The sequence below is a fragment of the Protopterus annectens genome, chromosome 6.part0 (assembly GCF_019279795.1).
Source record: "Protopterus annectens isolate FY-2018-M chromosome 6.part0, PAN1.0, whole genome shotgun sequence".
NCBI lineage: Eukaryota > Metazoa > Chordata > Ceratodontiformes > Protopteridae > Protopterus > Protopterus annectens.
Genome location: NC_056737.1, coordinates 1,912,499,394 through 1,912,524,099, shown reverse-complemented (window position 1 = coordinate 1,912,524,099; position 24,706 = coordinate 1,912,499,394). Strand labels below are relative to the sequence as shown.

Sequence of the window (24,706 nt, the reverse complement as noted above, 5' to 3'; positions counted from 1 at the left end):
TTTTTCAAAGCATCAGAATTTACAATATTGGATTTTGCACATGTAATAGAAAGCCAGCTATAGCTTGCAGTCCCGTGTATGATTTTTCACTGGCTGCTTGGTTAATATAGAGGGATCTCTTGCTGATTAGGAAATTCCTGCTGCAGTGACAGTAATAGAAAAGCTACTTAATTAGTGCCCTACATTCTCCTTAATTTCTAGGTATCTCATTATCTCATCTTCTGGTTTTCCAAACAGGGTATCTCTAGTGACAGGCATGTCCAGCAGTTGGGACTTCACATTGTCAAGGTGTAACACCTTCTATAAGCCAGAATACCTTCACATTGTCAGGTTATGACACCTTCTGTAACCAAGGTTACCTTCACAGAGTCATGGTAGGATACCCCACATAGCCAAAAATATCTTCATGTTGTCAGGTTATAATACCTTCTGAAACCAAGGTTACCTTCACAGAGTCATGGTAGAATACCCTACATAACCAAAAATATCTTCATATTGTCAGGTTATAACACTTTCTGTAACCAAGGATACCTTCACAGAATCATGGTAGGATACCCTACATAGCAAACATAACTTTGTATTGTCAGGTTATGTACCTTCTATAATCAAACATACCCTCACATTGTCACAATATGACACCTTCTGTAACCATGAACACCCTCACATGGCCACACCTGTGATAGGTGGACATTTTTCCTTTGTTCCTTCTTATGGCATGACAGCACTATCTCAAGCAGTTCATCTAATATAGAGTTCTCATATAAAGTGTACTCTGGCCCCTACCAACAGGTTAATGTAAATATCCTCTTGTTATACCAAATTTTAAATACATAAAACAAAAGAGGTTCAACCACCTTTGCCGTTTTTATGGTCATCTTCTCAAGCTGACTTTTTTTAAGAGGATGAGACACCAGAGGGTGGAAACAGAAGCTTATAATGAAGTATCGGCATGGTCTAAATGAGGTTTTTTGAGCAACAGTATCAACTTCATATAAAAGTCTTCTTCCTCCTCTGATGATAAAGGGAATGGAAGTTCTTTTGTTTTCTTTTGCCCCCCCCCCCCCATCTTTGATAAGACTGGTAAAGGTTACTTATGTACCTTACAGTACAATAGTTGTCCAGGTCCTATGAAGGTGATTGCAGGAACTGCTGCAAAAGTACTAACTCCTATGTTAACTTAAACATTTCTTTGACTAACTACTTATAATTAAATAGCAGAGAAAATGACATTGCAAAGTAGAGGGGACTGGTGTTAGTGGTACTGGTATTAATTATCTCTTTTTTTGAGGAAAGACCAAGGAATTCATTGATGGGCTTCTACAGTGCACATTTAGAATTTTCCTAGTTAGGGTCTATATTAGTTCACCAAAACCTATCTTCAGTGAACACCGCTTCATTGACATGTATTCAGTGAAAATCACTTTTCAATTCACTGAATTTTCCAAGGACAATGAAGTAGCTGGTCAACTACACGACTTTGCCCTTTTTCCCACTGTAGTGCCATCTTGAAGTTGGTATATATTGTTGGGGGTTGAGGGGGTGCAGCCCCACACTTGAGTGGGTTTGATTTAGTTACTTGTGGGTTCTGTTGTGGTGCAAGGCAATTGTTTCACTGCCCTTGGAAAATTCAGTGAATTGCAGAAGTGATTTCCACTGAATACATATCGATAAAGAGGTGTTTGCTGAAGATAAATTTCAGCAAACTAATATAGACCCCCTGACCACATACTGTGATTTTCTTTCGATCCAGTGTAGGTAGAGGTAGCAGTACAAGCAGCCTTATTTTATTAGAAGGTTGAACTGAGGTCAGTTACTCTGTCTTGTGCTGCTTTGTGACAAGCTTCACAACCCATTATGAGAGTTACTGAGCACTCGCTACTTCTTTCAAAAATCTTAAGGGTAGCTTACACTTTTTTTGAGTTTCTCATTGTTTGCCTCCTTCTGGGGTAATTTCTCTTCAGGTTTTTCTATTTTTTTCCACTATTTGTATAGCAAATCCTTAAGTTAAAAAAAATATTATAATTAGAAAGTTACTTCAAGTTTTTTTTCTTATGTTATGAAGAAAAAACCTTAACCTTCTTAACCTAGTAGCTTGTGTAAGCTTTAAACAAAAATCACACCCGTCTTTATTATGGTTAGGCCTCAAAGACAAGAAGTACAGTCTATGGACAGCTTTAAGTGTAATTTGTCAACCACAAATGCATTTATTTATTTATGGATTTAAAAGAGGGAGACATACACTCATGATGACAAATCTTCATGCTGAAGATGTGCTGATCAAGATCTTCAAAGAGGTTATTAAAGAGAGGCATAGACAGTCCAGAGACTCATCAAGACATTGACTCAGGAAGATAATTCAGCTAAGCAATTAGCGGTTTCTCAATACTACTTATAGAGGGAAGCCTCATACCTCCAAACATCACTAGCTACCTCATATACTAGCTGGATACATATAAGAGCAAATAGATGTGGTGCTCAAACACTAGAAAGAAATACACACACAATAACAGCCAGGAATTACATCTGTAAGCCAATTTTTATAGTGCTGCTGTAAATACAGACTATATGCACTTCAGTGAAGGGTAACATGATCTTAAACTGTGAGACAGAATGTAATAAAAAGGTCTACAATGTTATGTCAAAACACACAAGTTATAAACACAACTTCTAGTACATTTCTGCATGAAACCTAAAATTTGAATTCATATAAACACTAAATATATGTACTTAATAAGTCAGTAATTCATTCATGTGAGATAGAAATCTAGACATTTTTGCAAGAGATCAAGTCTTCCCCTGTACCCGTACATACCTCTCTCCCCTACTTACATATTTTCATGAGAGTGCATCACCTCAAAAAAACAGTAATCACTGTTATAAATTATTTAACAGTGATCACTCTAGTTCTCTTAACTTTCAACCCCGGAGTAAAACTAATGTCATTACTTTGAGTCTTCAGACATCATTACAGTAGGAACCAAGTAGAGAAGTAATGCGCAAAAGCATCCTGAGCAAATCCATCTCAAAGCAATGGTACTATGAGCAAAGTGATCTAGAGAAAGGTAATCAATACAGATATGAGACAGGAGGAAATAAAAAAAAATACAATGAGTGAGAGTAACCAGTAATACAATGCAGTGAGCAAGCTGCAACCTATACTTTAAGGTCAGAAAAGTTTTGCTAAAACTGCACAAAAAGAAACTATGCACCTAGATCAGCGTATGCTTTTTCATTCTAGCTTGGTAGTACAGCTGTGCATTGGTTTGTGATGTTGCCACTCAACACTTAATTCTCTGGATCAGAACTTGGCTAGGGTATCTTCTATGTGCTCTCTACATATACTCAGTGTGTCCACATGAGGTTTTAGCAGGGTCTTCAGGTTCCGTTCATATTACAAAGCCATGCCATAAATTGGTACTCCACTACTTTGCTCATAGGTAATGTTTGTGCAGGGTTTATTTAAATGTTTGTCTGTGTCTTTCAGTAGAATGGTGTATTATCCAGCACTGGTCTTCTACCTTATTACATTGCTTGTCAGGAAATGCATTAGTCCCTCCCTAACCCATAATAAGAAATGTGTGGCATTGAGAATGAATGAATAAACTTTTAGTTATGATTTTGCACCTTTAATAACCCTTTCCTTACCTTAAGTTAAATATATATTTCCTAGTCAAATTAAAATATTTGAAACATGTACGTTTCATATTGTAAATATTTCATTCAACCATGAATTGTACGTTTTGTTGAATTGTAGAACAGAGACATTGTCTTTGTTGAGCATATCACTTTAAAAAAATGTTTCATTAAATGCTTCAATACTTTGTGTACAAGTGACATGGTACAATAAATACGTTTTTTAAGGAATGTTACCTTCATTTGCAGTTCACTAATATGCATGGATTTCATGTTTTCACAGAATTTGGCTGCCCAGAAATCATACAACAATTTGGATATTAGTGTTAAAGAAGCTCTACAGAGGAGAATATACTGTGTTGAAGGAATAATATCATGTTACAGCCATGAGAGCCTGGAAACGATCATTGATCGAGCTGTAAAGGAACAGGTACTGATGTTATATAGAAATAAAAACTTTGGTGTGTATACTTTACCCATTTAACAGTTGCAGCCAAACCTACAGTGGTAGTTGATAAATGACACACTAACTTGTAAAGAGATAGCACTTCAAATGAAACAGGCTTAACTAGTGCACGTATCTAGCTGTATATATTTAAAAGACAAAATAATGAAGAAACAAATGAATTGTGGCACATGTTATTGATGGTTATTTTTATATTAATCACTGAAGAGTTTTCCATAGTTTCCTTTGCATAAGAAGAATATGTCACTAATTCTATTATCTCCTAGTTCGTTTTTGCATAATCTTTTGTTTTTTTTTTCCACAACTTAATAAAGGTATACATTAATAGAAATAATGTTACATTTGTCAGATTACAAAGGAAAATACTGATCAATGTTTATGGACAGCTTTGTTGTGCAGTACCTTTTTATGACTTTTACAAGTTTTTTTAACACTTTTATTGCATTATCACTTGTGACATAGGCAAACTTAAGTTTATATAAAAGTAATCAAACCATATTAACAAGTTCACATTTACAAATGTTATACAGCACATATATTGTTATATATTATATAATCAAAGCAAAAGTGCATACATTGTTCAATTCCTGCCTTCTCTTAAACTGCATTCTTCCTTCAAAACATTTTTGTTCCCAGTTTCCATTTTTAATATGTAATTTGCTCCTACGCTTTTTTAAAGATCCCACTTCCTGTTCTTTACCTCTTTTACAATATTTACTACTTCAGGTATAGTTAGTTTAGATTTTGATTTCCATTTTCTAGTAACTGCTTTTTTGGCAGCCCCCAGAGTTAAACTTAACAAGGCCTTACTATGTCTAGACAATTCAGACCCTGTATTCCAGCTCAAAAGATCATTTCCTTAATTACACTCATTTACTCACCCACTATTCCTGACACAGTACTCTGTAGGAATTTTTTAAAGACTGCCAACTCATCACACTCTGAGAACACATGCACCCAGGTACTTCTTTCTTCCCTATTACACCTCTAACATTTGCCATCTACATGAGGAAAAATTTTTTGTGGAATCTGCTTGGGACATAAAACTATCTATGCAAACGGTTCCAGGCAAAAATCCTAAATCTTCTAGATTTTGTTAGATTTTTGGTAGCCATATATATGTCCTCCCATAATTTCTTTGTGAATTGCATATCAAATGTCTCTTCTTCTGATTGATTTCTATAGTTATCATGAAACATTTTATATGCCTTACTAATTACCCCTTTTTTAACAGCAGCTTCTGTTCTAGATTTAATTTAAAAGTAAACCAGTAGTCTTTCATTTAAGATTCCCTTATCCCTCTCTCTTTGCCTATACTCTGATATCAATCCATGATAGAGAAGGCAGTCACTAGCCTGTAATCTAAAAGCCTTCTTGATCACTTCCCATTGTCTTACTTTTCCCTCTCTATTTATTCGTAATACAGTGGTTCCTTTGCCAGCTTTTCCCAGTAAATTATATATTCCTCTTACTTATTCTCTGTACCCTAATTCCAGTTATCCCTAGTGGCAGAATCCCCTTACTCCATTCCCTTGTTAGATACATTCTTGTATACTTTCTGTTATTTTATGAATATAATTTCTGTATGACTGCTGTTATTCTCCATAAGGATCTGCATCCAAAATCCCATTCTTTCCTTATTTCCTGAATTATCCCTCTACTTCATCACCATCCCTTTCCATTTTTAACTGTATCTTTCTGCTTGTGTTATCTATAAGATCTTTAACTGTGTAGCTCTAAAATATCCCTTTAAATCTGATAATTCTAAACCTTCTTGTTCTGTTGGGAGGATCAACTTTTCCCACTTAACTCTAGCCATCTTCCCCTCCCAAATAAAATCCTTCAACTCTTTATTAATTACTATCCACAACTTCTCCTCTGGTTGATAAAAGTATACCTGACCTGTGTATAAAATTAAAGGCACTTAAAAATGTTCCTGCTTATATCCTGCTATCCATTTTCATAGGCAAGAGTTTCCAATTTTTCAGTTTTTGTATTATCTTTTTAGTCTTTTCCCACATATCCTTAACTGTCATATAAGAATCCTTTGTAATCCATCCATACTCCTAAATACTTCACTTTATAATGTCCTCATAAATATGGTATTGCTGAACCCATTCATGTGTAGGTACATAGTTTATGCCATAGCCTTTGTTTTATCTTCATTAATTTTATATCCCGAAAAAAACAAAACAAAAAAAAAAAAATTGACACATAATGTTCCAGAACACTGAGATGTTCTTTTATTGTTCCATTAGGTACAAAACAATATCATCTGCAAATGAAGCCAACTTTTCTTGATCACTATACCAATTGTATCCTTGAATTTCTGTGTCCCTTGTTTTCTTTACAAATGGTTCTAAATATAACACAAATAACAAAGAGGAAAGAGGACACCCCTCCCTGGTTCCTCTGTTCAGACACAATCTATCAGAGAGCAGTCCTCCCACTCTGATTTCTCTGATCCCTTATATATTCTTTTAATTAATTATTATTTTATCAGGAAATGCCCTACTCAATGAAATCCCAGTTTACTCTATCAAATAATTCCTCTGTATCAATACCCACAAGTAACAACAGTAATTTCATACATTCTGCTTCCCTCTGGTTCATCATTGTTCTGTTAGGTTTGTCAAATGTTTGCTTCCCCTCTAGAAAACCACACTGGTCCCATCTATCAATTTTGCTATAACCTTTATCATTCTTGATATAGACATAAACATGTTATAATTATGGTTTAAAACTGAAATTGGTTTATATGAAGTTGGATCAGATGGGTCTTCACTGTCTTTCGGTATTACAGCCACAAAAGCTTTTTCCCAGGATGTTTGTGCCTCCCCTCCTTTTAAAATACTGTTAAACAAAACCATCCAAATCTTTATAACTTTCTTCCCTCCTAGCTTCCAAATTTTTTCTGGAGTGCCATCTATGCTTGGAGACTTTCCTGCAGATTGGTTATGCATCACCATGTTATCTCATCTCCGCCTATCATACCTGTTAGTTGTTGAGCCTTGTATCCTTCTAACTTTGGCATATTTAAGTCTTCTATTGATATTTCCATTTGTGCTTTTTTATTTCTCCAATTATGTACTTTACAAAAATCTTCATAAAATTTTCAAAATATCTCTAACACCTCTACAGGATCTCTTTTTTTTCTTGTCATAGGCTCCCTAAGTTTGAGAACAACCCTTTCTACCTTCTGTCCCCTACGTCATTGTGCCAAATGTTTTTGTGTTCTGGAGTTATTATCAAAAACAGTTGCTTAACAGCAATCTTTCTAAACTCATGCATATTATCCAGGTACTCCTTTATTTCCTCTTTAGCACTCTAAAATTGCACCTCTTCTATTTCCATGAGATCCCCTTATTTTGAAAAAAATAACCTTTGTCAGCCCCTCTAAATAATTCTCATTACTTCTTAACCAGATCTCTTTTCTTTTATTTCTACCCTATTTTTAAACTCTACTTTTATGTTATCCCACTCATTAGCTATAACTTCTGGAGTATTTTCTACTTTCTCTAATAACTCCAAGATAATTTCCATTACCTATTCCATAAATTCCTCTCTTTAATGGGTAGGTGGGGAATCACCAGTGTTTCATCTTTACTTCATTAGCCTTTTTCATTATTTTTATCTTAGTAATTATTGGTGCATGATCTGAAATACTTACTGGATATGTGCCAAAGTTCTCAATAAAATAAACATGTTCATGTGAACTGTAATTTCTGTCTAGCCCAGTTATTGTACCTTGGTGAATAATCTGCAAATTCTCTCTGAGTTTCTACTACTGAATTCACATCTTTCATATCAAATATTTTTATAAATTTCTACAAAAATGTGCCATTTTTGTTATATTTTCCCTTCTAGGCACCACAAGACTCATCCTCATTGTTGCAAATCAAATTCTAGTCCCACCTATGAGTAATATTCATGGCTGAAATCTGAGTATTTTTCCAAATTGTTTTAAGTTGCATAATAGCAGATTTATATGGAATATAAATACATGCCAGAGTAATCCTCAACCCTTGCCAATAAATAGCCCCTTATTCCAGAAAACTGGCATTATTATCTTTTTTCCTCTTCTATCACTATTTAATCTCATCTAGCAATTAAAATAACTGCTCCTCTTTACCTTTGTCCCTGATATTCTGCAGAATCTCCATCTTGAAATCCTTTCTTTGTCAAATTTACATGCTCAGTTCTTTCCTAATGTGTCTCCTGTAGCATTGCTATTTGCACCCTTCATTTCTTAATATAATTACATATTCTTTCCTTTCTACCTTTTTATCTATACCTGTGAGACTGCCCACTTTCCAAAATAATATAGAAAGTATTGCCATTATGGTAAGAAGTCATCATTCCAACCTATGATCAATGACAGCTTTTTAAAATGTCTAGTTCCAGCTTTTGTGATACATGCACCCATTAATGTTTGGAAGGGTAATCCTTTATACAGTTTTTTTTCTTATCATTAACATTGGTGCCTATGTCACATTTTATAAGACTTTTTATTTCAATAAAAACTCTCAAAGAAAAAAAAAACACCCCACAACACCATCACAACCTGCTAACTTAATACAAATACATGTATCTATGTACAGCTTCAAATAATAAAGTTTAAATCTTCTCATGCAAAAAATTTTGCTAAATAGACACCTACTATCACAGGCCCTAATTAACCTGGACTTGAGACATTCTATGCTAAGATGCATGCTATTTGATAAGTTGTATCTGTTCTTTTTTACCTTTATTCCCTCATGTGAAAATAGCTTGCGTGCTTTCAGAAATCATTTACTTTTAATCTTAAAGAAACCAGTGTTCTGTATTTTATTGTCCTGTTCCCACCTTGTCTCCATGGAGACATAATTAAAAAAAAAACAAGAAATGTAGACCTTTTCTCCAGCTGGAAAGACAAGCCAAAACATTTATTGCTAAAGGAAAACTTTTCATTATATTTGGTGTTGTTATGTTTACTTGTTTCCACTTAATATTTGTTATTGCATTAAGCCAGCTGTTTTAATCCAGTCATCTACCTGTGAAAAAGTAAGAGAAAACATATTAGCTCTATGTACATTATGATCTGTGTACTTTTATACACCATCCCCACATCAACAATCCAAGGTTACAGTCTATTAAAGAAATATGCTTTTGTCTAGCTTTTCTTCTCTTTTTGCATTGTAATACCTACATTTCTAAATACCAAAAAAGAAGAAAAAAAAGAGAAGAGAAAGAAGAAAAACAACATATGTTTACTTTAATAACTTTATCACATACAAGAACAACTAAAAATACTGCACAATAAAATATGTAATTTATATTCTAAAAAGTTTCATTGAACTACTGTTAAGGACAGAATTTGTTTTACTTACAGTTACCTTTTCCTTTTTTTCTTCCCCTTCCCCTTCCCTCAAAGTCCTTTCAAGCATTAATGACTTGAAGTGAACCAAAAAAATCAAAAAAGGATCCGGACTGGCAAGAAAACATTTTAATGAATTAAAATCAGCTTAAAACAGCTTAACTAGCATGTAAAAATATTTACAATATACGCTCATACAAGATAAATAGCTTAAAACAGCTTGAATAGCGTGCAAATAAATTTATAATGTACGCTCGTACAAAAGTAAGTAAGCGCTTTCGTTTGTATTAAATGACAAACTTCCTCTGATAAAGTACATCATTTCCTTTTCATTTAAAAAGCCATGATGAAATTAAGTATACATTTTCATTTGCCCGTCACCCTAATAACTTAATGACAACCATCTGTTTCTCATAAACGTACCAACCACTAACTGACTGCAAATTTGAACCGAAACACTATTAAATAATAAATATAAAGATATAATATAGAATGTATATGAATATAAAAATATTGTAATCTAAAAAAACATAATTCATAGTGCTATAACAAATGAACCTATGCATCTTTAAAAATACATATGCATATCAAATTCATGCTGAACACATTGAACAGTACATTTAAAATAAATATATAGAATGTACACATTTAACCCTAATATGGAAACTAAGCCTTAACGTTCCAGGGCTTTTAGTTTCAAGACACTTCCCAAATATAGCATACCATTTAAACCTAGTCAAGAATGTGCACCCAAACGGATTTGCCATTTTAATTCCATTTTTTCAAGAATTAATTGCCATGCACCTCCCCTGCCATTACTTTTTAAATTATCTAAAACTAGAAATCTAAATGAATGTGTGCTATTTTGAATAATATGTTTTGCAAGTGCATTAGTGTCAATACTGTCTCTAATGGCTCTAATGTGTTCACCTATTTGTTCTTTTAACTTGCTCTCTGTCTTCCCTATGTAGAAACAAGTATAATGGGTGCATAGAGCACAATAAACTACTTTTGTAGTATCACAATTAAATTTACCCATTATGTTAATATTATAATTATTGATAACTATAGAATTTGTTTCTAAAATAAATTTGCAAAACTTACATCTACTACATTTAAACATATAGCCATTAGTTTTAATTATAGAGCTAGCTTCAAAACATTTTTTAAGATTATGGCCCTTCTTATAAACAATAGATGGAAATTCACCAATTCTGTTTCTCACTAGTGGATCATTCAAAAATAAGGGCCATTTTTTTACCAAAATGTTCCTAATGATATAGCTGTCAGAATTAAAAGTAGTAAAAAAACTACTTACAAAATTATTTTTGTCTTTATTATTACCATCATAACAATTAACTCTGTGTTCTTGGCAATTATTCAAAATTTGATTAAATGTGTCTATATTTAATGTGTCATTTGTTCCCATAGTAGTTGTTTCATCCAGAAATGGCAAAATAGTGCTATCTGACAAAAGGGGTCTAAAATGTCCATTCTCTCTTTAATGAATGACTTCTTCTATAATGTCGTTTATGAGGGTCAGTGGATATCCCCTATACAAAAACATAGTTTTCATTAAATCACATTCTTTTAGAAAGCTGCCCCATCTACTAACCGTATGGGCAGCTCTCACAAACTGCCCCTTTAATACAGCCCTCTTTTGTGTGTATGGATGACTACTATCATAATGTAACAAGCTGTTACTGTAAGTTTTTTTAAGAGAAATTTCTGATATAAAGGTGTTAGTCTCATGGTCTTTTTTTATGAGAACATCCAAATAAGAAATTTGATTAATATTATTTTCAGCGAAGAACCTTAAAAAATTAGTTGTTTGGTTTACATAATCCAAAAATTCATTAATTTTTCCTTCTTCTCCATGCCACAAAATAAAAATATCATCCAAAAAACGCAAATAAATTACACAATACTGAAAAAAAGGAGAATTAAAAATAAACCGGTCTTCCCATACACACATAATAATGTTGGCATAAAGCCCACTGCAAGGGGACCCCATGGCGACACCTTCCTTTTGCAAATACAATTTTTCATTAAACATAATTAAATTATTTCTAAGGACTATATTAAGTAATTGGTCATATAAATTGATATTGTCCTGAGATAAACCTTTATGTTGCAAATAATCACTTACCCATTCAGTACCCACATTATTGGATATAACTGAATATCAATCTTTAACATCTATAGTTATAAATATATCATGTTCCCAAATCTTACTTCATTCATCCTAGTAAGGAAGTCCCATGAATCTTTACACAGGTGGGCTTCTGCCAACACATAAGGTTTTAATTTTTCATCCAGAAATTTAGCTATGGGGTTAGTAATGGACCCTTGGGCATCAACAATGGGCCTCATAGGAGGTCTGTTACTGTCCTTATGTATTTTAGAAACACCAAACAATGTTGGCATCCTAGGATACATAACCGACATAAAATTTAAATCATCAATATTAATTGCCACTTCAATGAAGAGGTCCTGTAATATACCCCTTATACGCCTGTGTGCACCATTCATTTCATTAATAAAACTAATAGTGTAGGTATTACTAGTAATTATATTCTCCATTCTATGTAATGTAGTCATTATAGTTAAAAATGACCATACCTCCCCCTTTATCAGGTTTTACAAGTCTAATATTTTTGGTATTCATTAACATTTGTAAATTTACTGTTTCAACCCTATTTAATTTGTATTTCTTTTTATGTTTATTTTCAATAGTGCGAAAATCTAATTCACACATCTTTTCAAAAAATTCCAAAGTTGAATTCAAAGGTGGGTTATAGGTACTAGAAACATAAAATGGCTTGATAATATTACTATTATGCTGAAATAAAAGTGCAAGATTTTATTTTGCGAACAAATAATTTTAAATGAATGGTAGTTTCTGCAAAATTCATATTCCTACTGGGCACAAAAGTTAGGGCCTTTGATAAAAGTCACATATAGACTCATTAAATTAATGACTTGAAGTGAGGCAAATGCTTTTTAGTTCCCCTACAACTTTAACAAAGTCAACAAAAGTCTACCTTTCCACTCATTCTTTTACAGCTGTAATTCACAAATGTGACTGATGCATTGCAGTCTCATATTTATTCACTAATTTCCATGTTGCTAGTCTTCTTCCTGTGCATCTCCATCTCCCAACTTCAGATTCCAGTTCATTTCCAAAGTACTCCTGATTCTTCTGGTCAACTCTTGTGCTTTTCTCTGTCTTTCAAGTATTTTTCTTTGGAACAGTTGAACAAGCTTCAATGGCAAAGTATATTTGTGCCCACCAAAACCATGACAATAACAGTCTAAATTCCATAGGAAGCAAGAAGAACCACAGGGAGCCAAAAAATATATATAATCCCAAACTATTTATTCCAGTACTGAGCACTTTCAACTGAATTGTAAGCAAACTTCTTCAGAGCATACAAACACAACCTCATACAGGTTTCTATAATCCAATAATTAATCATGTGACTCCACATACCCACAAAATAAAATTACCTTTTTGGTTCCCTGTGTTTTTTCTTGCTTCCTGTGGAATGTGGAGTGTTACTGTCTCATTGTGTACTTTATTATTAGAAGAATGGGAAGCAGAGTCCCCTTTTGCTTGACGGCTCACTTTTTGTTGGACAAACATTTGCATTTTCCCCTTTTCCTGTTCTGCATCAAAATGGCTTTGATCCTCCAGGGGAAAAAATTCTGAAGAAAGTTTGATGCAGCAGCTTGAATCTTATATCTGCCTCTTAACATTCCCTGATTACTGGAATAAATTTGTTTCTCTTCTGCCTATGTAGAGTGAATAATCATTTTCCAAAAACACTCTACTGACTCAACTTTTAATACTTTACCCTTTTACCACAGTTTTTCAGGATCAACACTTTCTGCTGGTAGGTCTACATCCTTACTAATAAAGGTCTTGGGAACTTTCCCATGGTCAGTTTTGGAGCATACACACACTGTGCCCTTTCAATTAACAGTTCCTGTTGTGGAATACCAGTCCAGTTGCTTATTTCTGCCTTCATAAAATTAATATGGTCTGTTTCTTTGAGTTTTTCTGATACAGCAGAAAATCTCAGATTTCCCCTATGTGCCATGTCCTCTAATTCTACCATTTTTTGAAATATCTCTTCTTGAGCAGTCCCATACTCATCCAGCCTTTTCTTCATTTTGACCAATGATTTTTGAAGTTTTTTCAGCTCATCTGAATATCTATTTAAAGCTTCTTCCATTTTTTCCAGCCTTTTGTTATTTGAGTTAATATATTTTGTCAGTGATTCATTTTAATCAGCTCTGAGCACATTTGACTTATTTTTCCTCTAGATTACTGTAAGCCATGTCTTGCATCAAAGCTGGAGCTTGAACTGCTTTTTGCTGAACAACTGCAGGATTCTTCCCTGTCAGTGTTTTCACCTTTTCTAGTTGATTTTCTTTCAGGTTCTCTTAGTTTCTTCTTTGCTAGCAGCTGGGCAGTGCACTTACTAGACAGTAACTGAATTTTACTCAGCTGACAATAACACTGGCTGTAGTTTCTCAGTTTCTGTTATCATACTGGGCGAAATGAAGTTAAGCTGTTAATCAGTGTGCAGCCGTCTTGGAAGTCTGACTTGTACTTGTTGATGTGGTTGCAATTTATATCATCTCAGTTCAATCATAAGTGGATTTAAAGAAAAGATGTTAGGATATTTGTTCTTAGAATGCTTTGTAATAATTGGAGCTTTTCTCCCCAGGCCTCCAGTGAAAATGGGCTTCTACCCAGTCGGACTTTCCCAGTAATTACATGTCAATAAATAAATAAATATTTGAGAACAGCTGGCAATAATGTCTTCACCAGTGGCCCTGCTAAACACTTTGCTGCATGTCACTGCCACAGTGCTAATCTTTCTGTGTTTTTCTGCAGATCTGCTCAGTGCAATTACTAGTAATCTAACACAGAATTTTCAAAGCAGACACTACCCTGATATCAGAATATGACCTATATGAAGCTCAAATCCAGAACATAACCAGTCTTGTTTGGCATCATCCTCTATTACCTTTATTTGTATTGTTAGCTTTGTAAATAAATTAAGATGGCATTTTTAAATTTTTTAACAGGGAAAGAATTCTGAGTACAATAGGATGCATAAGGACATATGGATAAGCGCATGGCCCTAAGTTAAATACTTTGTAGATGGTGGTTGAAAGAATCAACCTCTCTTATATCTTAATATCTCTCCTTGTCACTCTAGTATCTTATGTTAACACACCTCTTTCTAGCATGTTCTTGTACTGTACTTATTTACTTATTTTTTACCCAACTATTTATTTCTATATGTTCTTTTCTGCATAAATAGCTAAATTGTATATAGTACTTCTATTCCTTAAACTGTGAATTTATTTACTGTTTTTTTATTTGATTAATGTCATACACTGTTTTGTACTATCGAGGAGCTTTTCTCCCCGGGCCTCTGCTGAAAATGGATATGTGTCCAGCTGGACTAGCCCGGTCAACAAATGTAAAATAAATAAAAATAAATAAAAAATAAATCAAACTCCAGAATATGGGATTAAGCTTGTTAGCACCTCACAGTGTTCACACTGTATGCCCTACTGTTAGAAAAGTCATGGATCAGATTCAGTTTCCCATACCTCAGTTCACCAAAACACACACACGCACACACACACACACACACACACACACACACACACACACACACACACACACACACACACACACACACACACACACACACATAATACACAATAGAAAATACCACAAAAATACTCATGTCCAAAGTAACTTGTCATATAAGCTGTCTCACAGTTTTTCAGTTAAATCAAACAAGCACAAAGTCAATGTCTTTCTCCACAATCCCCTCCAAGTGAAATATATTCAGGTCCTGGGTACAGATTATCATTCCTGTGTACTTGTTGGGTAGACAATGCCCACTAGTAGATGGATGTGACTTATTTTAGTAAATTAGTTAATTCGCTAACCAGGTAAGTGAAATGGTACAAGATCCTTTTAAGACACAACACAGGTTACAAGGCAAGAATGACAATTGCATAAAATTTAGAGTATGGCAGTATACAAAGAATTAATAGTGAAGAAGAGATGAGGAAACAATTATAAAGAACAGAAATACAATAAACAAAGTAGCATTCTTGATAAACAAGGAAGCATGTTCTACATATCTATACATTTGGTCTTTATAGCACCATGCTAGGTGGCAGCCCTGTTGCTCTGCAGTGCTGATTTTGAATTACAGTATTTATGCTGTTCATATGCTCTTGTCCCTTTGATAACTTGTACACTCCACAGGCAGATTTGGTGAGCTCTAGCATCAGTCAGATTGAGTTTGGGTATGGGCTTTTATAAAGTACATTTTTTTATAGTATTCTATTTTACTTTATTGCTTTTTTACTATACATTTTGGAGTGCTAGCCCAGTATGTGTTTGTTTTGTTGGTTGGGCATTCTTCCCATTAACTGTTGAGTTACTCAGTTTACAGTCATCTGCAGACTTGATAAACCACAAACATTAGTCATTTGCCTTCACACCAGGTACGCAAATGCCAAACAGAAAGGGAACCAGCACAGTCCTCTTAGGGTCTGTACTAGCAACTAATCTAGAACAGGAGATCAGATAACTAATTAGAAATCCACTGAGTAATATGGGGGAGTTGAAATTTAAGCTCTTAAATATATCAATAATGCCTGCATGGGGAATTGTATTGAGTACTTTACCAAGTTAAAAATATGGGGCACGGACAGTTTGACCCCATTAATGGCATCAGTTATACTGTCAAAATAGTCAACCAAATATATCCTTCACAAACTAGGATCAAGTGTTTGCAAGTTGCTAATTTTAATGTTAATGAACATGACTAAGATTTGTACCATGATAACAGAAAATACCAGTGAGACTAATAGATAGTAATTTCCAGGGTCACTACTACAATACCCTTAAGAAGGTACACCACAGTTGCTGTTCTTTAGATGTCTGGCACATAGACCATGAACAGGTAAAATTAAAAAGCTTAAGGATGGATCAACAATAGCATACCTTGTGTTAAAAACAAGGTAGCATGGTATGTTGTCCAGGTCTGTGGAGATATTATTTTTAGTTTTCATAACAGCTTCCATGATCTGACTCATAGTGATAATGGAAGAAGCAGAGTTAAAAGAATAAATGGAGAGGATGCTGGAGTGTGAGGGAGAGGAAACATTTTGAGTTAAATTTGTCAGACAGGAAATCTGTCATAGTTTTAGTATCAGAACTAGGGCCATTCACTTTGTATTGGGTAACATTTGTAATACTCTTAATGTAGATAAATGCCTCATGATTATCCTTCAAAGGTTTAGCTATAAATTCATATTCAGCCTTACTCTTCCTTATGATGGCTGCAGATTTGTTTATACTATTCCTTCTGACTGTTGGTGGAATTTTTATACAACCCATAAACTTTTCTTGTCATATTTTAAAGTTTGAGATTTCCACAGTGGGGATTTAACATGGAATTTCACAAAAACAAATGTCTCATAAGTACTGACATATCCATACAGTGGTTGAGATGGTTATAGAAACTGAGTCAGCAGGAGAAAACACTTTTGAAATTCTTAAAGGGATATAAGATTGGAGAAGTCCTTGAAAGTAGTTGAATTTGTGAGCAAATTGGTACCATTTCAGAGGGAAAGGACAGTTTGGTGATCAGATTTTACCAAAGAGGGGGTAACATTGCTATTAATGTTGGCAAAGTCAGAATCCATAAAGACTTGGTTACGTATATTTCTCCCTCTCCTGTGAACTTAGACCATTTGATCTGTGGAGTTTGTATTAATGACATCTAGGAAATGACCAAGTCAAGATATCAGAAATGCACCTGACAATGATGAGGACTCTAGACTTGCAGGGAGTCTGCTGCCAAGAAGCCCACCAGCACCTGCTCTGGGTCTATATTACAAGATTGAATGCTTAGGTGATCGAACATCTAAACATTGAACTTGTAATATTGAAAGCAAAAAACAGCAAATGGCCGATTTAACACATGGAAAGATTTCCTTTGGCAGTTCAACAGATTTTGCCATTTTGTCTACTGTAGAGCAATCTCGGAGTTGGTTTATTTAGTGCCTCCCACATTGGGGGTGTGTGGGATGAAGCCCCCCACTTAGTTTGGGTGTAAAGTTATTTATTTATTTTTTTTTTGTGGCCAACCAATGTGTTTTCCTGTGCCGTTCAACATTTTTGGGTTCAATATTACAAGTTTGATGTTTAGGCGTTATATCACCTAAGCATGTGATCTTGTAATATAGATGCCCTGCTCTAGAGTGAGCCTTGTCAAAGAACCTTACTTGAAAAAAAATGACCCAAATGAAAAAGTATTACCTACACAGTCTGTTGTCAGAGAAAGAAAATTTCATGTCCCACCCCCCAAGGCAGTACAATCTGAAAAAATAATTGCAAAAGAGATTTAAAAAAATCTGTCTCATTTCATTTCCTCTAGATTATCAATACCTTTTTGAACAACATCACTTTGATGTGCAGCCATGAAAAACAGACAATTCAAAGTTCTAAATAAAAAAATCAAAAGAATGGATTTTATTCTCAAGCATTGTCATATGGTCTCCTCAAGTGACAGGCATACATCTCAGTTGTTCAGAGTTTTGCAGAAAATCCCTGACTTTTGACATATTCTTGCTTTGTCTCTCATAAAATTTTAGATTTTCTTCTTAATATTGCCAACAATGGCAGACATTAGAGCATCATACTTATTGTCCAGAAAATGCATGTTGATGCAAAACCTCTTGTTCTATTAAGTTTTCAGTGAATTAGAGTAATATTTTAAAATTGTACTCAATTTTGGCCCTTGTTCCCCATTATTTTTGTTTTTTTTTCAAGAATTCTTAAGAAAAAAGGTTGTGAGGTATGGCGGTCACAGAGCAATATCAACTTTAATTTGTTCATAAAAATGAAGCAGTTCAGTCAGCCAGTTTGAAACTGAGGAAGAAGGATCTGAAGCAAAAGATCTAACTATCTGTATAACCTTTCTGAAAAAGTAAAACTTTTATGAATAGCATCAGGGACAGGAAAAACAATGATTCTTTCTAATTCAAAATATATTTGCAAAAGTTGGTGGGTAGGCTAAGGACGAAGAGGAATAATGGGGAGAGTCAGTCATTGTAAAAATCAATTTCCTTTCTCCAGATAAATCTAAACTTTATGTTAAGAATGTATTAAGCATGTATATATATATATATATATATATATATATATATATATGTGTGTGTGTGTGTGTGTGTGTGTGTGTGTGTGTATATATATATATATATATATATATATATATATGTGTGTGTGTGTGTGTATATATATATATATATATATATATATATATATATATATATAAAACAAAGTAAATCCTCGAGTGCTTGACAAGGTAAACGCCAACAATTCAAAAATGAAGCAAGCCAGTCAAAGCAAAAACCACAATGCAACGTTTAATGAATTCCAACAAAAAGGTTAAGCGCTTTCGTCTGTCGCACCAGGCATCATCAGAACCACCCATATTAAGTCTCCATTGTATTTAAAACCACTCAAAAAACATGCCCCACTAAAGACAATACAAATTTAAAGAGCCATGAATCAAATACAATAAATATATGCAATAATAAAATAACGCATAAATAGTTATAAATCAGCTGTAAACTACAATTTCCAATCCCTTTTCCTTAATTCACTAGAAATAGAGATATTGTCATTTAGCCCTGGTGGATATGCAGCATCAAATTTAAGCTACCATTTCATTTCCTTCCTTAATAATTCATTTTATTTATATATATATATATATATATATATATATATATATATATATATATATATATATATATATATATATATATATATATATATATATATATATATATATATATATATAGGTCTGCTTCTTTACATCAACTTTGCACTACGTCGAATGTTACTTTGCCGAGCACACTAAACTGAAAACACACTAAAGAGAACCAAAACTCACAACGTCAAAACTTATATAGATGAATCCAACAGGTGATGCCCCAGTGAATATATCCCAATACGCAAACACTGTGCCTATTTCCCAACAAGCGATTCAATGTAAAGTCAAATCACATACAACACCGAGTGGTAAATTTCCCCAATGAAAGCCATACTGTTCTTCACATTTTTAATAAACTTTCAATAGCCGTGATGTATTCCAAAGATGTATAATTGTCTTTGCAGGAAAATATAGTTTCAAACTGTTTCTCCCGCCGTAAAAGAGCCCGTTTCTTAGGGGAAGGTGGACAAGCAGCACTCATTCATACACGTAACTCATCTACCCTATTTTGTTCTCTGACAATACCACATATCACTGTATATAAGTCAGAAACATATTTGCCTGTTAAACATTTAAATCAGTGATGCCAAGCCTCAACTGAGTTTTGAGTGCTTGGTAAGAATAACTCATACAAAATGGAGATGTTCCAAAACCAAATTGGAAATAACGGTGGAAATCTGAAGTGATTGGTAGATCTAGTTGAAAATGACCTCGGTTTCCCCAAAACATATAATTCAGAGAAAAATGTAACTAGCGCTTAGCCTTCACTAGGAAACACTTCTCTTAATTCATTAAATGTGGTAATGACATCCTTCTCTGGAAGAAAAGCTAGCGCATCAAATTTTTTTACTGACATTTGAAACATTACAGTGGAGTTGTACAATGAACCGAGACCCAACATCTGCACCTTTCTCCAAATATTTCTCCCGAAATTGAAAAAGCACCCCTTACACTGAACATCAGTAATGTTCAGTCTTATACTTTTAACTGCAGCCACTTCAAAATCACATAAGATATAGCTGACATCACACCTTAACCCTTGAATATCCTGCAAACTAAACAGGCAGTGCCACAGAAAATTATATGACTTAGTCATTAAACAAAACACTAATGGCATAGTTTTAGTATATATAGATACCAGTTCTGTTGCACAAATCCAAAACCACACTATGTGTATGCTTAGCGCTTTCATCCACTTTTTATTTTGTGAACTTCTTCAGAAAAAAACACATTGCCCTACCCAAGCTTCCTTTTTATACCTTATTTCTAATTAAATACAGGAAATGACATCAAATTAGTTCTAATGAAAATGAAAACAAAAATTAAAATGAATGAATACATGTGTATGTCCTAACGTTGTAAAATACATTACTTTAAATATATGAAAAGTGTTATGTACAAAAAGATAAAATATATGCATACAAAAAAGTCATCTGTACTTTAAAAAACATTTTAAATTTGTAGTTTCATTTAATCCAGGTGCATTGTCAGCACCTAGATATAACTGCCAAAATGCTTCCTTATACTCTAATGTGTTGTTGAGATCACCATCAAACAAAACTTTGTCCATTTTCTCCATCACAAAAAATACAAATTTTTTAAAATCAGAACAAACAAGTGCATGTCTAGCTAGATAATTTGTTTTATCTTTCTTTTTGATGGCCAAATTATGCTCCTATATCCTGCGTTTTAAACTTCTTACAGTTTTTCCAAGGTAGTAACTTTATCAGGACATACATGTAGCAATATATACAACATATTCACTGTTGCAGTTATAGTAATTTCTTGCCAAAAAAAGTTATATTTGAATGACTGATAGTCACAAAAGAAGAGTTGATAAACCTACATTGTTTGCAGTTTTTACATGCAAAGGTGCCCTTCTTATTGCATCCTGTCCTAATTATACTGGAGGTTGTATTGTTTCCAGATTCTACCATACTCTTAATGTTAATTATCTTCTTGTATGTGAATCTGGGTGCTAGTCCTAGTGCCGCCACTAATTCTTTATTCCCTAATATAACTCTCTAGTTGTTCTCTATGATGTTTTTGATATGCCACGTCTCATTAACTATAGGAAGTGGAAATGCACTCATGTACCTCTGTGTTTTGTTTTCGATCTCAACTGATGAGTTATCTTTCACCGGACCCACCAATATATCTGTGGAGTACAAGATGGGTGAAGCCACCCCTTTTCTTAATGTCAAAACTTAATTTTCTATCTTTCTTATTCATTCTAGATTATAACCTCTAGATACAAAAAGTCTTCTCAAAAACTGCACGTCTTCCTTGTAAGTGTCATTGTCTGATATTAATCTACTTAATCTAATAATCTATCCTTTTATGACTCCCCTTTTCATATGCTGTGGATGTAAACTGTCTTTATGCAAGTATTGGTTAGCAAATACTGGTTTTCTATAAACTCTACTCACAAACCTTTTTTTCTCTGCATCTATACTTACATGCAGATCTAAAAAGTTTATAGAATCCCCAAATCCACTGATTTTAAATTTCAGAAAATCTGTAGTGGAATTGAGGTCCCTTACCAAGTCCACAAATTCCTCATAACTTCCTTTCCAAATAAAAAACAGGTCATCTATGTATCTATAGTAAACCCGAACATTGTTAAAACTGGGATGTTGATGTAAAAACTTCAATTCCCAGTTGGCCATAACAAGGTTTGCAAAAGCAGGTGCCACCCTTGCCCCCATTGCTACACCAGATACTTGTTTGTACAAGGTTCTATTAAATTTGAAAAAGTTGTTGTTTAAAACCAAGTCCATCATATTACAAACGGTGTTACATTTTTCACCTGAAAAATTAGTGTGGTTAATTAGGTATTCTCTAAGATATTCAATACCCGTTTCTTGGTCTATTGAAGTGTATAGGGACCTAACATCTAAAGTACCAAAATAAATTTGTTCATCTCTTATGTTATAATCTCTCAAAATTTTCAATAAGTGCCATGAATCTCTAAGATAATATCCTGATTTCTGGACAAGAGGATTAAGGGTGTAATCTAACCAAACTGAGATGTTTTCTGTTTTGGAATTTTTGGCTGAAATGATTGGTCTAAATGGAGGATTTTTTTGGTCAGTTTGTATTTTTGGAATACCAAAAAATGTGTCCATTTTTGGATATTCCACCTGTTAGAAGTTATAATTTTCGTTGTCAATTTCTCCTTGACTAAACATGTCAAATAGTGTGACATCCAATTTTTTGTAACTCTTAGTAACTTCTTCACATTGCCATCAGTACAGACATCAACCACACCAAGAACAGGACCAATACCAATACCATTACCAGTACCAACAAAAGTCAGAAAAGTCAGAAAAAAATACATTGTTAGAGCCAGGCAGAGATACGTCTCGATGTGTTATGAAGTATGACAAGGGAGGGCCTATTGTTGTTACTGATACCAGTAGCTATAACCAGAGGATAGAAGAAATTCTGAGTGACACTAACAATTATGAGTCTTTAACTTTAGAAGAGATTAAGGAATCATACAACTGATGCACAGCCTTGACTGCACTTTATGATGATGGTTTGTTAACAGATAATTTGTTTGACTATCTATAGACACTTTCCCCCCACTTGCCTAAATTCTTTGGAATCCTAAGCCACATAAAATAGAGAAAACTCTCCTTACAGGCTAGTGGTTGCAAGATGGTGGTCTCTAACTGAAGCTGCTGCCATCTACCTGGATTTTTTTTAGAACCTCTGGCAGAGAAGAACATTTCACACATAAAAGACTCTAATGATTTTTTAAGGAAAATAAAAAATGTTACAATTGATGCTGACAGCATTTTATTAACAATAGATGTTGAATCATTATATACTGTACTTCCACATAATTATTGTATTGAAACAGTGATTGATTCATATAGGAAAATCAACAATGGCATATCAGCACAACATGAAAGAACAAGTAAACCTTTACATATGTTGCTAAGCTACAATTTTTTTTAAGTTCAATGGAAATTATTAGAAAAAAGGCCGGTATAGCCTAGCCAACCTAGCCCTAGGCAAGTGGGAGGAGGATTATGTTTTTAACAACAGAGAATACAAACAACATATCACACTGTATCTGCACTTTATTGATGAGATCTTTATTGTATGGAATGGTGACAGTGATAAATTATAAGATTTTATTAACTACCTGAATCAAACCACCAGCTTCCTGCATTTCACCTCTTCCCACATCCTCACCTCAGCAGTTTTCTTAGATATGCAGATTACTAAAGACTTGGACCAAGGTAAAACGGACATAGATCTTTACAGAAAACTTAACAGAGTAATCTTCCTGCTACATAATAAGAGTCTCCATCCCACCAGGACAAAATATAATGTTGTTAAGTCTCAAGGCTACAGGTTGGTTAGGATCACCACGAAAATAGAACCCTTCCTTAAGAACCTAAATGATCTTGAAAATGATTTTTGGAGAGGGGATATGAAAGCAATATGTTAAAAGAATTCTGGAACCTATTATTAAACTAAAAAGTATAAATTCATCAGCACTTAACAGTCCTTATAGGAGGGTGTTAAAGAAACCTATGGACAGCAAATCTAAAGACAGCTGTATCTTGACGTTTACTGTTGACTATCACAGCATCATTAATATTATTAGAGAGAAATGGGCTATAATTACTGAAAGCTCATATTTAATGGACATCCTTGGAGAAGCTCCTTCCTTTGTGTATAGGAAAGCCAGAAACATCAGTTGTCAGGTTGAAGGTAGGCCCATACCATTGGATATATGCACCAAGAAGTGTGGAGCCAACTGTGTCTTTTGTCAGCACATACAGGAGGGACACCTGTTTTTCTGCCCTTATTTAAATAAACTGATTAAAACCAATACAGGAGTTGACTGTAACTCAATGCAGGTGGTTTACAGGGCAAGCTACAATGACTGTGAAGGATTTTTTGTGGGGAAAATGCTCAACAGACTTAAAAGAAGGATTTCTGGCCATCTTTCTGAAATTAGAACTAAGTGCAAAAACAGTGCACTGGCTCAGCACCTGCAGCTTCACAAAAGACACACTGGCTTTAAATTTCAAATTACTGATCATGTGGACCTTTGGAACTGGAAAAAGACATCCTAATCTTTTAGAAAAATGTGAACTACTGTGGCAGCTGAAACTGAACTCTTTTAGAAAACTGGGGGTTAATTATTATTGCTCAGTAAAAGCATACTAGAACTCAGAAAACTGCCCCACTGTTTGAAAGACTATTAAAAGTCTGATACAGGGCTGATTAATGCTGACATTACATGCTAATATTATACATGCTAATACTGTTATAAACCAATATCAAATATTGTAAATATTTTACAATTAAAATAACTGACATTGGTGCTGTTTTCTGATACTCTTGAGTGCACTTTTACTCATTCAAACTAAGTGCTTTCTTAGTTAGATGCCACAT

At 34.0% G+C, this 24,706-nt stretch overlaps 1 protein-coding gene across 2 annotated transcripts in view; it reads left to right on the top strand.

Annotated features, from left to right (window-relative positions):
* PRKAG3 (protein kinase AMP-activated non-catalytic subunit gamma 3) overlaps positions 1-24,706 on the top strand; it is a 1,357,042-nt gene that overhangs the window by 1,145,172 nt on the left and 187,164 nt on the right. For both annotated transcript variants that reach the window (XM_044075227.1, XM_044075226.1), the window contains one exon: positions 3,917-4,063. In XM_044075227.1, the coding sequence (XP_043931162.1) occupies positions 3,917-4,063 (147 nt within the window). The remainder of the gene's footprint in view (positions 1-3,916; positions 4,064-24,706) is intronic.